This window comes from Eschscholzia californica, unplaced genomic scaffold, assembly GCF_041429995.1.
Source record: "Eschscholzia californica isolate CP2 unplaced genomic scaffold, dmEscCali1.0.p SCAF_2, whole genome shotgun sequence".
Classification (NCBI taxonomy): domain Eukaryota; kingdom Viridiplantae; phylum Streptophyta; class Magnoliopsida; order Ranunculales; family Papaveraceae; genus Eschscholzia; species Eschscholzia californica.
In genome coordinates, this window is record NW_028238309.1 from 41,422,104 (window position 1) to 41,440,179 (window position 18,076).

General features: G+C 38.4%; 2 protein-coding genes across 3 annotated transcripts; both read left to right on the forward strand.

The window, feature by feature from the left end:
- Positions 1 to 3,170: 3,170 nt before the first annotated feature.
- Positions 3,171 to 4,735, forward strand: LOC147557983 (uncharacterized). The gene is made up of 3 exons (XM_086659544.1): positions 3,171 to 3,448; positions 3,792 to 3,932; positions 4,446 to 4,735. The coding sequence occupies exons 1-3, from the start codon at positions 3,257 to 3,259 to the stop codon at positions 4,587 to 4,589; spliced, it is 477 nt and encodes a 158-aa protein (XP_086515670.1). The 5' UTR covers positions 3,171 to 3,256; the 3' UTR covers positions 4,590 to 4,735.
- A 1,437-nt stretch (positions 4,736 to 6,172) lies between these two features.
- Positions 6,173 to 17,491, forward strand: LOC147557984 (uncharacterized). 2 transcript variants are annotated; one of them, XM_086659536.1, is made up of 4 exons: positions 6,173 to 6,235; positions 11,702 to 11,950; positions 12,304 to 12,444; positions 17,206 to 17,491. In XM_086659536.1, exons 2-4 carry the CDS (start codon positions 11,759 to 11,761, stop codon positions 17,347 to 17,349), a joined length of 477 nt encoding a protein of 158 aa, XP_086515662.1. In that variant the 5' UTR covers positions 6,173 to 6,235; positions 11,702 to 11,758; the 3' UTR covers positions 17,350 to 17,491. The 2 variants fall into 2 exon arrangements, with proteins under 2 accessions (XP_086515662.1, XP_086515663.1); XM_086659537.1 differs by lacking the exon at positions 6,173 to 6,235 and having other exon boundaries at positions 11,698 to 11,950.
- The last annotated feature ends 585 nt before the right edge of the window (positions 17,492 to 18,076 follow it).

Sequence of the window (18,076 nt, forward strand, 5' to 3'; positions counted from 1 at the left end):
CAGACGCGTCTCAGACTCTTAGTCCAACACAGACTAGGAATCCAAGTAAAACACGGGCTGGGATATTCACAGTTCCGGTATTCCCGAGTCTCAGGATTGCATCCCGGGACGCATTGGACCGGTCCAGACGCGTCCTGGCCGGTCCGGCTGGGCAGTTTCTAAAAACTATTTTAAAAACCCCAACCGTCCCACCTTCTTCCTTCTTCTTTGTTCGTTTCAACTGCTATTTTTCATTATAATCATCAAAAACTCAGATTTTGAAACTTTTTCAAAATTCATAAATCCTACGATCATGTTTTCAAAAACTCTTTTCAAAAAATCGAAAATCTAAGGTTATATGTTATTGAAACCCATTAAAATATTTGATTACGTCTCAATGTCATTCAAATTAATCAAATACATGTTCGAATCTTTATTCAAACTAATTTATCTTATAGTTTTAGTTTAAATCTAATTCGTCTAGTCAAAGATAGTTCGTGCAATCGGCTCGTGATGCCACTGTTGGGTTTTTTATCTCGCTAGTGTAGTAAGAGGAATCTCAAACATCTATATTTTTAACACTAGGTTTCCAGGATCATATGCAATAACTAAAGATGAACTAGAACGGGAAGAAGACTGCCTTATTCGCTTTCCCTCGAACTAAACTCCGACCAGTATTCGAAAGATAAGAGCTCCAAGTGTAGCTCCTCTACTTGAGACACCGAGTAGGTTGACTTGAACTCCCTTCTTTAAGTCAGCTAAGACCTTCTTGAAGGTTTAGATGAAGACCTCCTTCTTCTTGACTAGATAGATAGATTAAGAGCTCTCTCTTTCTCTCAGTGGTGGATTTCAATCTTTGGGTGTGTCTTTTTTGTTCTCTAACTTGGTCCTTATATGGAAACCCTAGAATAGGAGTCTCACTCAAACTAGTGTTCAATATGGACCACATAAAAGGACATTACCCTGAAATACCCTTTTCAGGGTAATTAGGGTTCCTATAAAGGGTGGCTGGCCAGAGTAGCCCATTAATGGGTTTGCCCTGGCCGGCCCAAATACCCTAGCCGACCATCACATGGCCGGCCCAATGCTCTAGGTTTGTCATCACATGGCCGACCCCTTTTTGAGCCTTCTCGGGCTTCCCTTTCGAGCCCTGTTCCATCTATCATTTTTGCCCTTTCCGACTGGATCTAATCCACCTATTTCCAAGCTCCCACTAGTCAATTCTCTCAGTTCAAATCACCACTCTTTGGTGTAATCCGTTGTAGGATCCGGTCTATGTTAGTCCCAGATCACCAAAGTGATCCGTCGATCGAAAGCGGCTTCTACCTAAGCATTACGAATCCCTAATTCAATAGACTAGATGATCTTCCGTATAAGGTCACCGTTATCATATAAGCTAAATCATACGCATTGCCATCTTGGTCGAAGGACACTCCTCCGGAAGGACATTCTTTCAGACCGCAAGGACATATCCTTCAAGTCCATCATCAGGATTATTGGGACTCTGAACATAGTAAAGATGTTTTGCTAGATGAAGGACAAGATGTTCGAGGTTTTTGTTCTGGGCTACTATTTCTACTAGTTTGGAGAAATAATTATTTCCACTAGCAACATTGTACTTGCTCTTAACGCCCCTAGGAACGGTTCTTCAAGGTCCAACCCCCATTAAACAAAGGGTTAGGGACTGATTGGGGTTAGCCCATCAGGGTGTTGGCGATGTATTTATGAATGCAACTGGCATGACATACAGTACTTCACAAATTCCATGCAAGCTTCTAAAGTAATACCTTGTTGTTGCCAATTGTCTGACCAGATCTCTAGGTCTCGCGTGACGCGTGGTTCCCACAAGGACCTCCTTGTACTTACTTCATAACATACTCTTGCTCATCTTCTGGTAAAAATACCTCGACAAGGGGTGGGTGAATGATTAGCGGTATAGCAGATCATCCATCAAAGCTTACGAGGTGTTTTTCCTACGAACCTGCCAGGCTTCATGAACATCAGTTTGTATTTCAATTTCTTTTGACGCAGAGTTTCAAACAAAACTCCTAGTAGAGTCTTTTAATTTTATACCGATTTTGACTAAGCCCGAACACTGCATTCTCCTCTTGAGGAATACTAATAACGGTAAACTTTTTGAAGCAAAGCTGTAACCTTTTTAAGGTATTTCACGAGGTCAATCCCTTTGACCTCATATTCCCCAGAAACTTGATTCAGAATAGGTTGAGAGTCAGTGAAGACTTGTACTAGCGTTGCTTTTGTCTTGAGGCCTAGGCAAAGTCTGGCCAACAGAGCTTCATATTCAGTCTTGTTATTTTTCACGGGCAATTTGAATGATAAAGCTTGATAGGTCCAATCCCATTCCGGGAAAACCAACATGGCTTCTGCTTCTTTATGAGCTTGGTTGGACGCTCCGCCCACATATAACTTTCAGACCACTTCTGGGCGTAGATCTTCCATATTCACCGAACATTCAGAGATGAACTATGTCGGAGCTTAGGCCTTAATGGCCGCCACTTAACACAAATTTAATATCGAATTTGTTGAGCTCAACGACTCACTTCAACAATCTTCAAGAGTGTCTAGCTTGTGCAACAGTTCTCAATAACTGAACTGAATGTAGTTTCAAGGCGTGGGATTTGAAGTATGGCCTCAATTTTCTTCTGATCCGATTCAGAGCTAAGACAAGTTGTTTGATTATTGGATACTTATGTCCAGCTCTAGAGAAGTAGAAAGTACTTTACCTACATAATAGACTTGATATTTGATATATTACGCCCTCAAGTGACTTGATTAAAACTGACAATATTGCCTCATTTGAAGCAGAGGGATAGGTTATCAGCTCGTCTCCTTCGCTAAGATTCATCAACGGGGGGAGAGTCATTAGGTGTTTCTTCAAATCCTGGAATGCCAGCTTTACTTCGGCTTTCTACTCAAATTTGGACACTTTTCTGAACATTGGGTCGAAAGTCAATGATAATCAAAGGATGAGGATGGAATCCCTGTTCAAAGCAAATTGATCTCGTGTCGTTTATATAGGCTTGCAAAGCCGGTCACCGGGTGAGTGAAGGCCATACGAGAAGGCCGCAAATATAATCTTTCTGACCAGTAGTCGATATGATCGTATCTAGGGATATGACAAGCGTATGTTCAGCGATATCTAACCTTTCGAATAAGAAGTTCCTTAGAGTGGGCCTAGAAAGCCCAATAAGAAGTCCTATAGTAAGATTGTGAGAACAAAATGGTTGGGAAGCTGGTGATTGAGAAGTAAACGAAAATGGAGAAAGCGAGAGAGTTATTAGAGTTGAAGAAGGAAGAAGCTGAGTCAGTTTCAAGACTCACCATTTGGACTCACCGAGTTGGAGAAGAGAAGAGTTTCTACGAAGACTTCACTATTGGTGGCATCAAAGTTGACCGAGTTGAACCTGGTTTAGTAATTTGTACTTTCGAAGTTCCTCCTCGTCTCACTGTAAGTATACAATTCTAATTCTGGAACAAATTTGAAACAGAAATCCGTTTAGATCCCATGATTATGGGTTAATTTCAATGTTGATATACTCACAAGAATCACAGTGATTAGTCTAGCAAATTAGGGTTTTCAAATTGACAAACTAGGGCAACCAAATCATAACTTAAATATTAACCCAAAACCAAACTACCCATTTAAAGAAATTTGAAACTGAAAGTAGTGAGAAGAAATTAAAATAAATATTGAAAGATTTCAACTGATCCCCATGTTCAAATTTTTAAATTTTTTAGTGTTAAAAATGCTTGGAAGTTGATATTTCTTGATTTTTATTTTTTGTTTGAAGGATGCAAATGGCAATTTGTGTACAGGTGCAATTGTGAACTTAGTTGATGAGGTTGGGGCAGCTGCAGTTCATGTTGAAGGTCATCCCATGAAGGTTTCAGTGGATATGTCCATTTCATACTTGTCAACTGCTAAGGTCAATGTAAGTAAACCTACAATGGTTCTCCTTCTTTATTTTCCTAATGAATCATTCGTTATAGTACCAAAACTTGAAGTCAAGTATATTGTTGGTTGAGGCCGATAATCCCACATTGATTGTGAATATATAAGTCGGAGAAGTCTAGTATATTGTTGGTTGAGGCCGACAATCCCACATTGATTGTGGATATATAATTCGGAGAAGTCTAGTGTATTGTTGGTTGAGGCCGACAATCCCACATTGATTGTGAATATATAAGTGGGAGGAAAGCCTTACCTCTTGAGCCAGCTTTTGTTGTGAGATTGGAGCAAGACCATGTAGCACTGGTATCAGAGCTCAGGAAAGATCAAGCTCTCAGCCCGATATGAGTAAGACTACCCTACAAAAAGAGGATATAGAACTCTATACAAATTATGCTCCTTTAGGTTTTCCGAATTTAGGCCTAGGAGTGAAACGTAAAAGTTAATTAACGGGTTTCTTTTGGTTAGCTGAATTTTATTGTGAGGAAACTGGCAGGATGAATTGGAGATCACGTCGAGAGCTTTGGGACAGAAAAAAGGCTACTTTGGGACTGTAGTTCTATTTAAAAACAAAGCAACAGGCGAAGTTATAGCAGAAGGTCGTCATTCGTTGTTCTGTAAAATTGCAAGCAAAATGTGATTAGTTTTCATATTCTTATGCAAGAAAAGCAATCCATGAGTTCAATGATCATCTCTTCTCATAGTGCTTATCTCTGAGACAAATAATTTCAATTCATGGTTACACTGTATAATTTGTTAATGAAATAAATCAACTGGTTAATGTAAGTTAGGTTCATATGCACATGATTCATCTTCTCTACTCATCAAACTCCTCCTTGGTCTAGAAAATTTTGGTTATTATATCCTGGAATGGAACTGGAATTCCAAATTCTCTGATTCCTTCAGTATTTATTGGATCATATTGTCACATAGTACAAGGTTTTTCTAAGGCATGGTTCTGCCTTAGACCAGCCCACTCACAAGGCCTGCCAATATGCTATAACTAGGTTTTCCTATGCACTGTAGGAGTGAAAGGTTTATGTCATGGTAGTTGGTGGATAAAAATGTTGAGAAGTTTGTGGATTTAAAGTTGTTAAGTTTGTGGTCATCTAACTCAAAACCAAATGGCAATGAGTGGAGAGGACCTATACTGCTATACATTATATTCTTGGTTGCTAGTTACACCTTCTTTGATCATGTGGGGCTATTCTCACACACGCCCCTTCACGTGTGGCGTGGTTTTCCTAACATGTGTTTTTTTCTCGGGTGACGTGGAGTACTTGTGGCTTTTAAACCTATCACGTGTGGGCCTAGCTCTGGTACCATGTTAAGTTTGTGGTTATCTAACTCAACTAATTAGCAATAAGTGGAGATGATCTATACATTATATTCTTGATTGTTAATTACCCCTTCTCCCATGTGGAACTATTCTTATAAAAGTGAAACGTTAAAAGCTCTTCTAATTTCAAAGGTATCGTTTTGTCTCGAGTTGTTGTGCACTCGGTTTAACGCAAAAAACAAGGTGTAACTAGGCGTTTTCTGTTAACCAAAAAAAAAAATTGAGTTATTTCCTTTTTGACCTCCTAGTTTGTGACTTGCTTACTTTTTGACCCCCTGTTTTTCATGTATTAATAAATGGTCCACTTTTATAAAATTGTCAGTTAACTTCAACACTTAATTGTTTTATTTTCTTTACTACCCTTCTTCTAAAATTAATTCATTTTCATTCTTCTCTCTCTAACTCATTCATCTCACTGTGGGGCTAAGTGACTTGAATTTCATCTTAACCTTCATCAAGAGCATAACTCAAAGGATATGCAACAATCAGGTCAATGTTTATGTTTCAGAGAATATGAACCAGTAACAACAACGGTGCCAGATTGGTAGTTTTCCATGGGGGAAATTTCTAGAGAGAGAAAGGAAGAAAGAAGAAACCAAGAAGACTGAACAACAACAATTGTCGATTCTAAAACTTCCTTCAAAAAATTTGCAACTAACTCTGCTTCATTAGTGAATGTTCTAATGTTCTTCCATCGAATACAGTCCTGATACCCCGAATTAATATAAATTAACAAATAGAAAATAAATTGAAGTAAGTTAACCATAGAAATTTGAAATAATAAAAATTTACAATTACAAATAGACGAGCGGTGAACATATCATTAAAGTTTACGTCGTCATTATGTTAAAAAATCTAGGCGGTGGAAATTGGTGAATTAGATTAGGTCTTTGTCGGGTAGGAATTGAAGTTAGGGAAAAAAATCATTCAAGTTAGGCCATTGTTGGGTATGTTGAGAAAAATAACCACTCTTTATAGGTGATCAGTCTACTTAGAGTTTTTCTCTAGTGCGGAAAACCAGGATCTTGGATGAAATGGTGAATAAATCAAACATAACCACGAAGCAAATAAAGAATAATGACACACAAGATTTATAGAGGTTCGGAGCAAGTCCTACGTCCTCTTTAGCCGCACCAAGCAAATCCGCTATGAATATGAAGTTACAACCTACCCGAGTTACCGTACACAAAGTCTAGTGTACTCCCCGATTACAATTCTCACTACAACTCTCACCCTCACGCACTTATACAACTCTCTGTTGATCTCAAACTCTCTTTCACTCTCTCACTTATACAAAGGAGAATTCACTTGAGATTGGATACTGAAGTGGTGAATGAAGAAGCCAATTTATAGGCATTCATTCACCCGTAAGAAATGGGAGCATTAAATACTTGGCCATTTTTCTCCATCTCCATTAAATGCATTTTTGCATTTTCTTCCATGAAACAAGGAAGGCAGGAGCAATGGACGGTGAGTTGCAAATCTTGACTTTAAGGTCACATCCAACTATTTGGCCCCACCATATGACAATCTCCCACTTGGGGTCAAATAAAGCTGTGACTTAGAGTTGTAGAATATTCACCTTCATCTTTCAACCTGGATTGGTGCTAACATAACCTTCTTGATGCGGCCATCCGGCTCTCTCAGACCGAGAGACCTACTGAAGCCTTGCAGAGCTTCAGCTTCTCAATTGTGACCCCTTTGGTAAACATGTCTGCTGGATTCTTCGAACCAAGAATCTTTTCCAGTAGTAGCTCACCATCTTCCAGAAGCGACCGAATGAAATGGTAGCGAATATCTATGTGCTTTGTCCTTGCATGATAGGCTGAGTTCTTGGCAAGATGAATAGCACTTTGACTGTCACTGTACAAAATACTATTCTTCTTCTCCTGCCCCAACTCTGCTAATAAACCTTTCAACCATATCATCTCCTTGCTTGCTTCTGTCACTGCTACATACTCCGCTTCTGTTGTTGACAATGTTACCAACTTCTGTAATCGTGAGTTCCAACTCACTGCAGTCGATCCCAAGGTATAAACATACCCAGTCGTACTTCGCCTTTTATCAAGGTCACCTGCGAAGTCTGCATCTACATATCCATTTAAAACAAAATTTCCACGTCCATAGCATAAAGGTACATTTGTGGACCCTCTCAAGTACCTGAGAATCCATTTCACCGCTTCCCAGTGTTGCTTACCAGGATTGCTAGAATACCTGCTCACTACTCCCACTGCATGGGTAATATCTGGTCTTGTGCACACCATAGCGTACATAAGACTCCCAATGGCTGATGCATATGGCACACCTGCCATAAATTCTTTTTCCACATCTGTCACAGGACTCTGCAACTTGGAAAGCTTGAAATGACTTCCAAGTGGCATGCCGACTGGTTTGGCACCTTCCATATTGAACCTCTTCAAAACCCGTTCAATATATTCAGCTTGACTAAGCATAAGTGTACCCTTAGACTTGTTCCTGCTGATTCTCATACCAAGAATTTGTCGAGCTTCACCAAGATCTTTCATGGCAAATTTACCTGCCAACTGACCCTTCAAGTTCTTGATTTCCTGTAGAGATGTTCCAGCCACTAACATATCATCAACATATAGTAACAAAATGATGTAACCAGAATCAAACCTTTGAACATAGCAACAATGATCTGCGTTACATCTTGAGTAGTTGTTCCTGAGCATGAAGTTATCGAACTTCTTGTACCATTGCCTCGGGGCCTGTTTTAAACCATACAAGCTCTTTTGAAGCTTGCATACCATCTCCTCCTTCCCTTCTATAACGAATCCAGCTGGCTGCTTCATGTAAATTTCTTCATCAAGGTCTCCATGAAGAAATGTTGTCTTTACATCTAGTTGTTCAAGGAAGAGATTTTCTGAAGCCACTAGACCGAGTACCACTCTGATTGTTGTCATCTTCACAACTGGGGAGAATATTTCATTGTAGTCGATACCTGGTTTCTGCTGAAACCCCTTCACTACTAATCTCGCTTTGTAGCGAATGTCACCATTTGCTTCAGACTTTCTCCGATAAACCCATTTGTTCTCCAATGCCTTCTTACCTCTTGGTAATTTTGCCAACACCCATGTGTTGTTCTGCACAAGTGAATCCATCTCGTCTTTCATGGCAAACTCCCACTTGCTTGAGTCCTCGTCCTGTAGTGCTTCATCAAAATGTTCTGGCTCACCATCATCTGTCAGTAACAAATGATCCATCACATTAGCATATTTTGGATTTGGCTTTGGTACACGTGATGATCTCCTTGGGACGAACACCGTAGATGTCTCGGTCTGAACACCTGACTGGTCCTGTGGAGCTGGCGGAGAAACTCCCACTGCTTGTGGAGTGTCTCCCTGTTGCATCTGAGATTCCTCTTCACCTGGAGTCTCTGCTTCTTCCACCGCTCTACTAGTCATCCCTGTAGTATCACCCATGTCAACATATTTTTCTTTGTCGACTTGAGTAATTGATCCTTCACTTATGACCTGTGTTGCATCCTTGTCCTTGTATAATACATCTTCATTGAAGGTTACATCCCTGCTCCGGATTGCCTTGTGACTTTCATAGTCCCACAATTTATATCCAAATGCATCACCTCCATAACCAATGAAAATGCATTTCTTTGCCTGTGGCCCTATCTTTTTCCTTTCTGTAGGATTAAGATGAACATAAGCAACATATCCGAAAACTTTCAAATAAGAGAGGTTTACCTTCTTGCCGGTCCAAACCTCTTCTGGAATCCTCATATCTAATGGACTGCTGGGTGTCCGATTGATTAAGTAAGCAGCCGTTTCTAAAGCTTGTGCCCAAAAAGCTTCAGGCAACCCGCATTGCAGTCTCATGCACCTTGCTCGTGCATTTAGCATCCAATTCATACGCTCAGCTACTCCATTCTCCTGTGGTGTCCCTGGGAGCGTCCTCTCCATACGTATCCCGTTAGTAGCACAGAGCTGTAAGAATTCCTTCTTGTCATACTCACCACCATTACCTGACCTTATACATTTTAGCTTCAGACCAGTTTCTGTTTCAACCAATGCCTTCCATTTCTGAAATGCATCAAACACGTCAGATTTATGTTTCAGAAAATAAATCCATACCTTTCTCGAGTGGTCATCGATGAAGGTAACAAAGTATTGAGCATCACCTTGAGAAGAGACATCAGCTGGTCCCCATACATCTGTATGAACCAAGTCCAACTTTTCTTTTCTTAAGCTTCTGCCGCCTCTGTTGAAACTCACCCGCTTTTGCTTTCCCAGAACACATTCTTCACAAAAGCCCATTTCTACAGATTTTACCTCCGGCAAATGACCCGCCGAATGCAGAATCTTCGTGTTCTTCTCACTCATATGTCCCAACCTTTTGTGCCATAATTTGACATCTTCAACACTGCTAGCCACTGCTAGAGTAGGTCTTTCTGAAGCTCGGTAGAGAGTACCATTTCGAAGTCCTCGAGCTAATACCATAGCTCCTTTGGTCACTTTCCAATTTGTCTTATAAAAGTGAACCTCACAGTCGTCATCACAAACTTGGCCCACAGAAACCAAGTTCCTCGTCAAATTTGGAACATGTCGCACATCTTTCAGCTTCCACGTCGAACCATTGACTTTCAAGTTCACATCACCTACACCGATGATATCACATGCTTCACCATCACCAAGGAAGACTTGGCCAAAGTTCCCTTCCTTGTAAGAGGTCATGATCCCCTTATTTCCTGTAGCATGGAAAGAAGCTCCTGAGTCTACTATCCAAGACTCGTTCATACCGTCCTCGGAGAGTAATAGGAAACTCTCGGTGATCACATTGTTGTCATTAACAATGAAGACTGCATCGTCCTCTGCAACTGCAACTACATGGACCTCTTGATAACCCCTATTTCCCGTATTGTTAGCACCCTTTCTTTCTGGACAGTCTTTCTTCATGTGCCCTTCTTTATTACATGTCCAACACACACCTCTAGGTCTAGATTTTGATTTCCCCTAGATTTACCTCTAAATTTACCTTTAGATTTATCTGAATTTTTATTAAAATTCCTGCCTCTGTCATATTGCATGCTTAAGACGGATCCTGAAGAAGAGCTAGAAGCGGTGTAGCCTCGTTCTAGTCTCCTCTCTTCTTCACTAAGTATCATAGCCGTTACATTTTCCAGCATTAGTTTTTCACTACCCGCCGAGTTGCTTATAGACGTCACAGTCGTATCCCAACTCGACGGTAATGATGATAACAACCTTAATGCTTTAACCTCATCCGAAAATGTAATGTCGACCTTAGAAAGTTGGGAGATAATTGATTTAAACTTTCCAAGGTGAGCAGATATTGTCTCGCCTTCATTCATTTTTAAATTAAATAATTGTTCACACAACATAATTTTACCTGAGGCTGACGACTTCTGATAGAGTCTCTCCAAAGTGTCCATTAAGTCCTTTGTTGTAGATATTTCTTCGACATTGTTGTAAACTTCCTCCGTAAGACACCTACGGATCACGCCAACACACTTGCGGTCAAGAATAGCCCATTCTTCATCATCGAGTTTACCCTTCTTATCCACTCCATGTAATGGAGCATGAAGATCTCTCTCATATAAATAATCCTCCATCTGTGATTTCCAATATGAGAAATTTTTACCGTTGAAAACCCGGACCCTTGCAACGTTATCTGATTTATCATCCATAGCTCCAACACCGATATAAACACTATTCACGGCGAAAATACTATTCACGCTGGAAAACACTATTCACGTCAAAAACACTATTCACGTGAATAGTAACTCCGTCCACCGACAACAGAAAAAATTCAGCAATTCCTAACCCGGAAGCTCTGATACCAGTTGTTGAGAAAAATAACCACTCTTTATAGGTGATCAGTCTACTTAGAGTTTTTCTCTAGTGCGGAAAACCAGGATCTTGGATGAAATGGTGAATAAATCAAACATAACCACGAAGCAAATAAAGAATAATGACACACAAGATTTATAGAGGTTCAGAGCAAGTCCTACGTCCTCTTTAGCCGCACCAAGCAAATCCACTATGAATATGAAGTTACACCTACCCGAGTTACCGTACACAAAGTCTAGTGTACTCCCCGATTACAATTCTCACTACAACTCTCACCCTCACACACTTATACAACTCTCTGTTGATCTCAAACTCTCTTTCACTCTCTCACTTATACAAAGGAGAATTCACTTGAGATTGGATACTGAAGTGGTGAATGAAGAAGCCAATTTATAGGCATTCATTCACCCGTAAGAAATGGGAGCATTAAATACTTGGACATTTTTCTCCATCTCCATTAAATGCATTTTTGCATTTTCTTCCATGAAACAAGGAAGGCAGGAGCAATGGACGGTGAGTTGCAAATCTTGACTTTAAGGTCACATCCAACTATTTGGCCCCACCATATGACAGGGTAAGCATTCTAGTCCCTAAGGTTGTGAGAACAAGAAGATTGGGAAGTAAACGAAAATGGAGAAAGCCAGGAAGTTATTGGAGTTGAAGAAGGAAGAAGCTGAGTCTGTTTCAAAACTTACCATTTGGAGTCACCAAGTTGGAGAAGAGAAGAGTTTCTACGAAAACTTCACTATTGGTGGCATCAAAGTTGACCGAGTTGAACCTGGTTTAGTTATTTGTACTTTCAAAGTTCCTCCTCGACTCACTGTAAGTATACAACTCTAATTTTGGAACAAATTCTAAACAGTAATCCTTTTAGATCCCATGATTATGGGTTAATTTTAATGTTGATATAATCACAAGAATCACAGTGATTAATCTAGCTAAATAGGGTTATCAAATTGATAAACTAGAGCAACCAAGTCATAACTTAAATATAATCCCAGAACCAAACTACCCATTAAAAGAAATTTGAAACTGAGACTAGTGAGAAGAATTAAAACAAATACTGAAAAATTTGAACTGTTCTCCATGTTCAATAGTATTAGAAAGTTAAACTTTTAGTGTTAAAAATGCTTGGAAGTTGATATTTTTTAATTTTTAGTATTTTTTGGTTGAAGGACGCAAATGGAAATTTGGGTATAGGTGCAATTGTGAACTTAGTTGATGAGGTTGGGGGAGCTTCAGTTCATGTTGAAGGTCATCCAAGAAAGGTTTCTGTGGATATGTCCATCTCTTACTTGTCAACTGCTAAGGTCAATGTAAGTAAACTTACAATGATTTTCCTTCTTTATTTTCCTAATGGATCATACAAAAATTTGAGGATGAAAGTGTTCAGGTAATCCCGCATCAAGAGTGTGTGAGGGGGTAAGAGCAAGTCCAATGAGTCCCGGTCCCGGGCCCTTAAATTCACCTTTTCATTCAAATTTAAGGGCCCGAGCTCAGACCCTCAAAATCGACTCCAATGGGGAGCGGTCCCAGGCTCTTAAATTTGAAGTTTTAATTTCTTAATTTACTCAAACAATTCGATTAAACAATATCGATTACAAACTTAACATTTTATTAGAAATTTAAATCTACGACAATACAACTAAACAACAATAAAAAAAGTTAAAAATAGCTAGAAGGGGTGTGGATTACTGCCAAACCAAGCTTTACGCGCCTCCATAAGCAATCGTGCACCATGTTCGTCAAGAGAATTAACATCAATCTTCATTAAGTCTATTCCATATTGTCGGTCCTTTGCTTTTTTTATCGCTTTCAAGGAACCTTTTTTTGAATTTCTAAAGATTCTTTCATGTGTACCATTTTTTCTTTCCCTTCCTCCATTCTATTTTGCCAATATTCCGGCGAAGCATCACCGGCAACTACTTTGTCTTTAGCGGTAGAATTTGTCGAATTTTCTTCGACTCTTGCATTTGCTTTGGCTTGTTTACGACCTATTGGTCTTTCCTCCGATGGATTGGTATTAGAATCTCTTTTCCCGGATGTTGACTCTCCTGGCATGTCTGCCATCCACTTGTTATGCGACATCAAATTTTGTAAACATGTTGGAATTTAAACATTTTTCCTTTGTGATTGTTTTTATAAATATCAAGTGCTCTTTGAATCTGAAAAAGATAAAAATTGATTTAAAAGGATATTATGAAATCAAAAGATAAAAATATATAGATTACAAGTAAGAAAAATTACCCGGTCATAGTCGTTCTCTCCGCTTTTTGGAACTTTATTTACTATCCTCAAAGTAGAGATAAAACTTTGACACTCGGTATTTATGTCACTGAAACGAGATTTACAACCTTTTTAGTACGTTGAGAGTTTGTAAGTTCATTAAATTCATCGGTTACTTTTTGCCAAAACATAGTAGATTTTTGGCAATTTCCGACAACCGCATCAAATGTGAATTTCAAATAAGAATTAGTAAGTACTATATCTTCATTGGTAGTATACGCAACCCGTTAATTAGATTTCTTGGTTGAAGTCGTTCCTTCAAACTCGCAAGAATCATCTAAAGTTTCATCTACCGCCGAGGGAACTCGTGAAGAATCATTAAAAATTTCATCACTTTCAGATTGGCTAGATTGATAACCAGGATTTTGAAGGAAATTCATAAATAACTCATTATGATTGAAGGAATCCATTGAAAAAGATTGAAGAAATTAGTAAGAAAGTTGGAGAGATAAAATGAAAGAGAAAGAGTTGAAATAGAGTGAAATGAGAGAGAGATGAAGGATGATTTGGGTTCAACCCCTATTTATAGGGGTTGAATCCAAAATCTAGCCGTTGGATTTGCTCCAACAGCCAGATTTGCTCCCTAATGTGACCGTTGGGGAGCCCCAACCGTCCCTTGGGGAGCCCCAACGGTCCCTTGGGGAGCAAGGGGCCGCCCCCTATTTCGCTCAGCCCTCCGCCCGGGACTGGTTCCAGTCCAATGGGGAGGATGGGTGTCCCGGGTCCTTAATTTGAATTAAGGGCCCGGACCGCTCCCCATTGGAGTTGCTCTAAGATCAGTCTATAAGTGGGAGGAGGGGGGGGGGGGGGACGGGGGTCTGTCCCCAAATGTCTGTGTTATTGATTGGGGACATTTTAAATGTCTCAAAATATCTGTGCTATACGTATGGGGGGGGGGGGGAGGTGTGGTCCCCAAATGTGTTTGTTATTGGTTAGGGACATTTCAAATGTCTCAAAATATCTGTGCTATACGTTTGGGACATTTCAAATGTCCATGTTATTCATTTTTGACACGAAAGTAGGGACATTTCAAGACAAATTGGTTTTGGGGACATTTTAGTGTAAATTTGGATAGCTTTTGGAGAGAAAATGTTTCTCAAAATATAGAAGAGACTTGCAGACATTTCAGTAAAGAAGATAATAAAAATAATTATTATTATCAAACTAGATTAATAATATATAATAAATGATATATAACAATAAAATATTTATTATAGTAATGATAATAATAAAATCATTATATTATTATATTATTATTACTATATTATAATGTTATCTTATTATTATATTCCAATATTTTTGTATAATTATTATATTATATTATTATTACATTATTATAATATTATCTTATTATTATATTACTATATTATTGTATTATTATATTATATTATACTATATTATATTATTATTATATTAATATATTATTATACTATATCAAATAATAAATATTTACCAATTGTCCATCAAGGTCCATAGATATCTACAGATGTCTACGAAGATTGAAAAATATATATTTGAAATATTAATTAAACTTTTGTATTTCATGTGGTTAGATACTAATAATATTAAAATAATAAACATCAACTAAATGGCTATCAATGTCCACAGATATTCACGGATGTCTACGAAAGTCGAAAAATATATTTTCGAAATATTTGTCCAAATATATTGTTTCATATGATTAGACAATAATGATAATATTAAAATAATAGATGTCCACCAATTGTCCATCAATGTTCTCAGATATCTACAAATGTCCACAAAAGTCCACAAAAGTCGAAAAATATATTATTGGAATCTGAGTACAAATATATTATTTCATATGGTTAGACAATAACGATAATATTAAAATAATAAATCTCTACCAATTGTCCTTCAATGATATTGGAGAGGTTATTTTTGAGCTAAGAATTGAACATCTCCGCATTGAAAGTGACAATAGCAACGTGATTAGGCATCTCCATTTGATAAGAACAAAATCACTTAACACTGGTATCAGAATCCAGTAAAAGACAAGTCTCGGATACGAGCGAAACTACCGAACATACAGGTGGAGTGTATCCGGGGCCCCCTCTTTTCTTTCCCTCTCTCTATAACAGTACCATTTGCACAATTTCTCTGTAAACTTTTTATATTCCCTTAACACATCTACAACTTTTTAATGTCGTGACATTAACTATTGTGTACTTGTAGAGTTTGTATCTCTCTCTTAATTTTTCTCTCTATTTTTCTATTATTTTATTGTTAAATTATAATATACTAGGATATATCCCGTGTCCTAGGGCACGGACACTTGTATCAATCAAATATTACGAAATTATTGTTATATTTTATTGAGAGAGAGAGAGAGATTTTTATTAGTTATTATTTTTTTTGTATTACTTTTTCGTTTCTTTTCACTTAAATTAGTTATTATTCTATTGAGAGAGAGAGAGAGAGAGAGAGAGATTTCAATTTATTTTTTTAACCCTTGAAATTTATTTAGTTTCTTTATTTCGTAAATTAGTTTTTTTATTTCTAAGAAGGAAACGATTATTGTTTTTTAAATAGGTAACTTTAATTCTACGAAAGACTATATTTTAAATTTTGATAAGGGCTTCTAGACAATATCCTTTATTAAAAAAGGATGTTTGTCCCAGTCATCGTCCTCCTTTCTGTTTTATATAATAGATATATGTCTTTCTTTTTCTCTCTTACCTAAATTTCTCTGATTATCTTTCTATCGTCACTGTTCCGAGGAAGAAAATGATTCACTTTTTCTCTCTCACCCTATAAGGATAAATATGTCACTTTTGTAGTATAAAGGCAAAACTGTCATTTGACAACATATAGATATCAGTGTTTTTTTAATACTATGGTCATTTTGCATAGAACACATATGGGGATAAATATTTGTTTCAAGTAGGGGTGGGAATCGGGCGGGTTCGGGCGGGTTCGGGCTCATAAATGTCGGGCACGGGCGGGTTCGGGCGGGGTAGTAAGCTACCCAATCGGGATATCGGGCGGGTTCGGGCGGGTAAACATGAGCCTCTTTGAAGCCCGCGGCCCGACTATGCCCGAGTGCCCGATCGGGCTGTAACGGGCTCGGGCGGGCGGGTTACGGGTTTTTTCAAGAAAAAATAATATAAAAAAACTTAATTAAAAATATCATTATTGTTTGCAATTCATTCACGACTCAATAACTTATATCCAATTAAAAATATCATTCTAAATTTCCTAAAGTTCATTTACATAAGACAAAAAATACATCAAATTAGATTTACACAAAAAATATACATAAACATAGAAATTATCGGGCGGGCTTATCGGGCGGTCTCTCGGGCGGGCTTATCGGGCGGTCTCTCGGGCGGGCTTATCGGGCAAAGAGCTATGCCCGAGTCCCGCCCGCGTCCGCCCGAAATTTCGGGTCGGGTAAGCCCGAGTCGGGCTCTCTTCGGACTGCGGGCTGCCTCGGATCGGGCGGTTAGGGCCGGATTTCGGATTTTCGGACCGTTTTCCCAGCCCTAGTTTCAAGTATTCAAATATAATAAAACATTATCTTTTTGGTTTCCTACTTTTCGTGGCAACTAATTCTTAGAGGAGAGCAAGGAATCAAAAGTAGAGTATTTCATAAAAATAGATTCTCTAGGAAATTAAAGTCATCGAAATATACTTCGTAGCGAACGGTGAAAATACCTATTTTCACGGAAATTCTTTTATTTCTATAAAAATAAGTGATATCAAACACAACCCGAAAGTAATTGATAGGTTTGTTTTTGGTTGGTTAAATTATATTGCGAGGAAACTGGCAGGATGAATTGGAGATCACGGCGAGAGCTTGGGGGCAGAAAAAACGCTACTTTGGGACTAGAGTTCAATTTAAAAACAAAGCAACGGGGGAAATTATAGCAGAAGGTCGTCATTCGTTGTTCAGTAAAATTGCAAGCAAAATGTGATTAGTTTTTATTTTCTTATGCAAGAATAGCAATCTATGAGCTCGAATATCATCTCTTCTCACTGTGCTCATCTCATCTTTTCGACACATAACTATGGTTACTCTATATAAATCAAATAAATCAACAAGTGTGGTTTATAATACATGTTTGGTTCATGTCTACATGATTCCCGGGCCAGCCCTACTATTTACGAGACCCAAAGCCGTTTTTAAATTTGGGGCCCTTAATAGTTCTTTATAATGCTTCACAAAAAAATGTAAACGAAAAACGCACTTGTGAGAACTGGAACCTAGGTCAGTTGGGACGTAAACAACTAAATGGACCAATCTACTAACCTCTCTTTTCTACTCATTGTTGTAAAATAGTAACAAAAGTATAACAATTATTTCAGAGGGCCTTCAAAATTGGAGGTCCAAAGCCACCGCTTTGATGGCTATGGGCCAGGGCCCGACCCTGCATGATTCATCTTCTCTGCTCATTAACTCCTTGGTCTAGAAAGATTTGGTTATTATTTCTTCTAGTGAAACTAGAATTCCAAGTTCTCAGATTCCTTCAACATTCATTGGATGATCATCCATGAACCAATTTTCCTAAGCTAATTTCCTGGAACATGTATATCTTTCGTTTTCGTATCACATAACAAAGAGAGTTGTTCACGTAAATCTCAATACTAATCATATTGTCAATGGCTTAAGCAGACCTGAGCACATTTACTCATGGGTGGAAA